Below are 6804 nucleotides of genomic sequence, written 5' to 3' on the forward strand. Positions count from 1 at the left end.
TATGGAGACTCGAAGCTCGCCTGGAGTTATACTAATGATGATGAACATTGCCTTCTATGATTGTGGAAACGCGTGTGAAGGACTGGTGCTTCTTTGGTGGCTGGTGGAATGTTTATAGGACACCTAGACCGACCGACGGAGTTAGTAAGAATTTCGTGTTCATCAGGTTAAACAATAAGAAGAATGATATGGGTGGACTTGAACTTGCAGCCTTGCAGGATAGCAAGAGACCAGGATCCCAGGACTAAACAGCCAACGGGAACTGCAGAGCAGCCCGATATTAGAAGAAAGATGGCCTCATAAGGGATGAACAAAGATGATGGCTAGATGAATGAATTATTTTTCAACCAGAGGATGATGTTGCAATCATGGAAGAACTGTAACTTGAAGTTTCCAGGGTGGTGATTGGCTTCAAGCTGCCACAGAATTATTTTTATTTTTATTTTATTTTTTGTCTGGCTGTTCAAGAACTGTTGGACAGGACAACAAGAAATTTTCGCAACAAACTGGCATCAGGTGTTAATATGGATAAGAAAATCGTTCAAACAACTCATTTGCCGAGTAGGACATTAAGCTACTGGAGATACGCTGATCAAGCTATTCTCCATACTCTGAAATAAACATTTCGGATATTGGTTAGAGTGTGTACAGAATAGTACTAGCGTACTGCTGGTTTTTTGAATTCTTAGAATCAGTGGATGACTTTCGTCTAAATTTCGCCCCTGGAAACAAAAAGCAGTATAAAGTTACAAAATCTGGCCAACGATCGAAAGAATTTCTACAGAACAAGCGTACACAGCATGTTGATAGAATTAGATCAAGACCAACGTCATCAGTTTACCCAAACATGGATGTTTGTTTCAACGGGATCATCCAAGTCAGAAGCAGAAGGTTCATGACAGAAAATTGCCCAGAGTTATTAATCCACCGGCCCACTCAAGGATTTGAACAAAGAAAAGGCTACAAAAAAGTAATTTTCTAGCTCATGCATGCGACATGTACTTTTTATGGTTCCGCACTAATTAAGCAATACACTAAGAGCATGGTATTCTTCCCAATAAAACATCAAAACTACAAAGAGCACAAGAACCTACCGTTACAACAATGGCGGTTTAGCTTGTGCTTTTCTTGCATTGCTAAGTCAGAAATCTCAGCTTGCTGTCTCGACCTACAACTTCTATCAACAGAATGGAAGGTTTCAGGGACTGCCTGCTGCTTGTATGCCACCAGCAGAGTAACCAACCTCTACTGCACCGACTCCCCTCAACCGATTCTACACTGAGCTCATGGCGCGAGACATTGCAGCAATCACTTTCTCCCTTGTTTGCTGTTCGGAGCCAGGGCACTTGATGATGAAGGAATGCACTACCGTTCCATTGTTGCCTGTGAGTTTCGACTCCCCTACCCGGACGTCCGCCTCTTCAAACGCTTCAAAGACCTTCTTTACCGGATGGTTCTCCAATGGAGACATAACTCGAACCAGAACCTCGTCTTGCACCACCTGGATGTCAACCTCTGGTCTAGGGGCTCGCTCCCTTGGATCCACCATACCAGACTCAAGAAATCGTTCTCTCTCCGTCTCCATATCTTTGAGCTTCTTCTGAAGGTCAGTGATGTATGCTATTGCATCGCCCAGCAGGGAAGCCTTGTCCATTTTCGAGATGTTGGGCACAACGGCTCTCAACGCATAGAACCGCTGGTTGAGCTTCTCCCTCCTTTGACGCTCAGCCTCAACATGATTCAGCGGCTCCTCTCTCCCATTCGCAGGCTTTCTTCCCCTCTTCCTTGGCCGTCGGTCCTCTATGACAGGTGTTGTCCCTTCCTCTTTACACAAGCCATTCACCTCTGAACTATCTCCATCAAGAACAGCTGCTCTTGTAACCAGGACACCAGACTTGGAACTGGTCCCTGCACTAAAATCTATTTGCCTAGGCGCCTGTGGCTGCAGCTGTTGCTGGTTGACCATCTGCAGTGGCTTCACTAGCTGTGGTGGTTTCTGAAGAAGTGGTAGTTTCTGGAGCTGAGGTGCTTTCTGAAGCTGAAACTGTGTTGTAGTGGAGCTGTCCGCGGTTCTATTGTTGCCGTGTGTAGCTTCATTACTCACTATCAGTATACCATTGCCAAACTTCTGCTGGTGAGAATTCAGGCCCCGGGCCTGACTCCAAGTGAAACTCTGCAATCCTTTCTGGACATTGGGAAGCAATGAGCTCCCTCCACCAGCAGTCCTCTGTTCCCACGGCCTTTCATCTACTTTCGATACCCCAATCACTGGCCCTGCTGAAGACCGACCAAGGTTCAAATCCTTGCCAAAAATCTTTGCCAGACCTGGTGACCTCTCAATGTGACCATTTCCTTCACGACTCGGGATTATATCCTTATTGCCACCTGTCCCCGCAAAGACAGACTTTATGGTCTGGAGAGTGTCAGAACTCTCAGCCACCTGCTGCATCGAACCCAGCTCAAGCACACCAGTCTCAAATGGCACTAGCAAGATAGTTCTAAATCCTGCTGTGCTTGCAAGGTATCCCCGGTAACAGTAATTAGCTGGGAATACATTGCGCTCAGAATTGGGAACCCAGAGAGGGAGGCCAGCTGCAAAAACTTGACCAGGAGCACCGGCACGACGCGGAAACGCGAAGTACATAGATGCTAGGAAGAACATTTCTGTATCTGTCACCTGACCAATAGTGGGAGCATAATCCTCCTCATCAGCACCACCAAATGCTTTGTGCAACCGCTGCAGTACACGCTTCCGCATCCGCTGTTTGGCATCATCATTGCCTGCAGAAGCAGCAACTGCCAACTCAGCATCATTGGGTTCACGGCAAGAGCCATCACCCCACCCAAGGACAAGATCACCAGACTTTGTGCGTGAAAGCTGCCAGAAGATGGCGTAGTTCCAACCAGCACCAGGATGCTCTGATTCGATAAGCTCCTGCAGTTTATTTTGCAAGTCCACGGGTGACGATGCAGCAACAAGACCCTCAGATATGGTACCGCCCCCTTTTGTCAAGTATGCAAATGCATCTCTTCCTAGCACAGTGGTGCTGAGGTCTCGGTCCTCCTCAGTCCATGCCCCACCATTTCCTCCATTGGCACCGTCCTCCTCAACCTCCATCTTCATCACCATAAGACCTACTCAAAAAAGTATAGGTCAAGTCAAAAGGCACTAAATACATAAATCTTTTGCTGCATCTATTGGCTACCAAACTGATCAGGGTGAATGAAGTCTATTTAGATTACAGGGGAAATAAAATTTTACCGCACTTATGGCTACAGGGGTGAACTTAAAACAAAACAGAACTAAGCTCTGAACCACCATTCCAGGTAAACACACACTGACATGCATCCCAAACTGTAAGCAAAAATTCGTAAAGACCTGGTAGTTGGTACTTAGTACCGGTATCCTTCTGATTCACCGCTTACCAAATCTTTTTTTGGGGGGGGGGCAAATCTATGACAGATCAGTCTAACTTATCAGGGAGTGAGGGGAGACGCTCTACATCATCAATACTACTAGGAAACTAAGACAGTGTGTAATAAATACACATGTAAATAAATGAGCCAAAGCATGGAATCATGTGACGGGAAACGTTTATCATGTGACAAAAAATTACTACTGCCTGTATAGAAACTTGGCATTCCTATGGCATGCCATCAGATTATTTTAGTTGCCCGAGTACACATGACCGAATTCTAATCCAAAATCGTGCCTAACGACAAGCTGTGGACATCGTATGCACATGGGCACGGCCATATGTTCGCACCGATCGCAGACACTAGATTCCAGCCTAAACAAACAGGCCTTCTTCTCGGCCACGGCACGGCAAATCACCTCACCTTTCCGCCTAACTCAGCTCATCCGCCAGACGCGACGGGCCACGAAATCGCAATCAACCCAACATTTCACGACGCGACAGGGCAGTACGGGGGGAAGCTGCTACTGTTAGTGAGGGAATTCGGGAGCAGGGCGGGCGGGGGAATCTCACCGGACCGGGGATCCCGAGCCCGAATCGGCAGAGGGGACGCGAAATCCAGCGCGGGCGGGCCGGCAACAGCTAGCCCCGACCTCTGCCGCCGAAGCCGCGACGGCGAGAAGCCCGGATCTTCCCGCGCGCGGACCCGAGCTCCGAGCGGGGGCGGGCTCCGCTCGCTCGCCCTCTCCTTCCTCGCGGAGAGGATGGGGCCCGCGGGTCTCCGGGCGCGGGGCGCGGCGCGGCGTGCGCGTAGGGGAGGGAGGGAAGGCGGGTGGTGGGATTCGACGGTGGTGGTGTCTATGTAGTTTTCTCTGGTGCGCGAGGGGATTTCGGGGGAGGGGAGGCGACCCGCTGCTGCTGCTGCTGCGGCTTGGGATTGTGGGGGTGGACGAGGGCTGCCTCCTTTCCTTTTCTACTGGGATCTCGAGCCGAGCCCAGTGTGCTGAGTTCGCTTCTGCGTGTGTGCTCGCGTCGCTCGGCTCGCGTGTAGCCGACGGGTTTATGCGCGCTTTCGTTCTTTTTTTTTTTAACACACAAGAGAATTAATTATAATGATTAGCAAAATTATTATGTCTTGTTATCATTTATATAAACCGATCGTACTAAGCTATCCTCAGTGGATCAAACATTCTTTTATAGAACCTTCACCAGCATGATGGGTTTTTCTTGGCAAAAAAAGGCATGTATTAAGTAGCACACGCTTCCTTATATAGAAATTAAAAAATACATTAAATTCTTGGGGGCGTTGAAATATTCTTCCTCACGTCAGCCGGCGAGCGTGCCGTGAGCAAAGCTTGTTGTCGCCTATAAAGTAGCTTGTATAGGCGGTGGTCTGGGTGCAGGGCGACGACCCTCGTGGTGGGAGGCGCGATGATCGTGGGCGGATCGCGCAGCTCGGCTGCAAGCGGGTTGACGGAGGGTGAGCGCTGGGGTACATCACTTGCCCAGTCCTTGTACTGGCCGGCGGTGGTGGCGTTCGTGGACGTCGTTTCCTTCCTGAAGGCTCCATCGTGGTGTCCCCACTCCTTTCTTAGTGCTCCAGGTGAAAACTTGATCGGCGAGATCGGGCGATGGGGGCTATCCATGGGCGTGCCCTTCTTGGAGGCTTCGTCTTGGAGTCATCGCACCTCGTTGTCGGTCTCACCTCTCCTTGGTGGATCGCCCATGCCGCCGGTCTCGCCAGCTCCAAGCGGTTCTTCTTCGTCTGTAGTTTGCTTGGTTGTCGTTGGGTGGTGTAGCACTGTGGGGGTGCCCGACACCTTTGTATCTTGCCTTGGGTATGTGTGTTGTGTACGGTAGTGGAGCTGTTTGTATCGATTTTGCTTGGTGGTTGATGCTTTATATATAAATCAAGCGAAAGCCTTTTTCAATGAAGACCTTGATGTAGACCAAAAGACGCCCACATTTACGATCTACCCTCACCCCCTCACCCTTAGAAAATAATCAAAGTTCTAGTTGTATCCTAGGTCAAACTTTTTAACGTTTGACCAAGCGAATAGAAAAAACTGCTAAGATTTACAATATCAAAATATATGTCGAACAAAATGAATTTAATGAAGTATTGATGTTTATAGATGTTGTTATATTTTTATATAGGCTTGACCAAACTTAGTGAAGTTTGACTTAGGACAAAACTATAATTTCAAATATTTTATAAGTGGGGGGGGGTAAGCAAATCTTCATTTCGAAAAAAAGAAACTGCTAGAGAAGCCGGTAGAATGCCATAGGTCAGGTAGACAGAGTTGGGGAACACAAATGTCACACGCTCTTCAACAAGGTATAGACTGACCAACCATTGTCAATCAGAACTGGAGGCGAGGGACTAATACACATAGCAGGCAACGTCGCCGAAGCAAACCTGCAGAAGAAAAAAAATTAGACCTGAAAAAACATATATGATGACACACCATCCTCCACCTGGTGGTGATATTAAGAAGCATCAACAAAACAAGGACAAGTCAAGGTGAACTTATTCCATGCCCATGGCGATGCCATCGTCACCACCGTCGATTGAAGATGAAATCTAAATGTATCTCTCACTCTACCACAAGTGGGCAAAAAACCTAGGGTCCCCACCTCCTCCCGTCGCCAGAGCAACAGACAAAGGGGAGAGGGGACCCGCAATCTCGCAGGGGAAGAAGGTAGATTGGTCATCACCTTGGTCACTAGGTCATAGGAGAAGGGGAAAAGGATTCACAAGAGTTCACCATCATACTGGTTTCAATTCCATCTAGATCAATATGGCGTCTCCAAGTTCGTACAACAAGATGGTTATGCAAGTTTCACATGCACCACAACCCGGTCAAAAGCAAATTTGCTAGAATGAGAAATTGGAGGGCAATCCATAATTGAAAACACTTTTAAAAATTGATTCTTTTATAAACTAAAATGCAGAGGCTCCTTTCTTGTTTTACGAATCCATGTTAATAAAAACATATTATTTGCATAGATATGGTAATTTTGACCCCGGGGGAGAGGTTTGAAGGAAATATGCCCTAGAGGCAATAATAAAGTTATTATTTATTTCCTTATATCATGATAAATGTTTATTATTCATGCTAGAATTGTATTAACCGGAAACATAATACATGTGTGAATACATAGACAAACAGAGTGTCACTAGTATGCCTCTACTTGACTAGCTCGTTGATCAAAGATGGTTATGTTTCCTAACCATAGACAAGAGTTGTCATTTGATTAACGGGATCACATCATTAGGAGAATGATGTGATTGACTTGACCCATTCCGTTAGCTTAGCACTTGATCGTTTAGTTTGTTGCTATTGCTTTCTTCATGACTTATACATGTTCCTATGACTATGAGATT

The 6804-nt window shown here is 47.1% G+C and overlaps 1 protein-coding gene across 1 annotated transcript; it reads right to left on the minus strand.

The window, feature by feature from the left end:
- Nucleotides 1-892: 892 nt before the first annotated feature.
- LOC125543456 (transcription factor MTB2-like) lies at nucleotides 893-4364 on the minus strand. Its single transcript, XM_048706817.1, has 2 exons — nucleotides 3990-4364; nucleotides 893-3135 (listed from the first exon to the last, which is right to left on the minus strand). Exon 2 carries the CDS (start codon nucleotides 3128-3130, stop codon nucleotides 1274-1276), a length of 1857 nt encoding a protein of 618 aa, XP_048562774.1. The 5' UTR covers nucleotides 3131-3135; nucleotides 3990-4364; the 3' UTR covers nucleotides 893-1273.
- Nucleotides 4365-6804: the final 2440 nt, after the last annotated feature.

This window comes from Triticum urartu, chromosome 3 (genome assembly GCF_003073215.2).
Source record: "Triticum urartu cultivar G1812 chromosome 3, Tu2.1, whole genome shotgun sequence".
NCBI classification, from domain to species: domain Eukaryota; kingdom Viridiplantae; phylum Streptophyta; class Magnoliopsida; order Poales; family Poaceae; genus Triticum; species Triticum urartu.

Bases quoted from the DNA above. Each gene is read 5' to 3' on its own strand.
- LOC125543456 (XM_048706817.1), bottom strand. From the start codon at position 3,130: ATGGTGATGAAGATGGAGGTTGAGGAGGACGGTGCCAATGGAGGAAAT.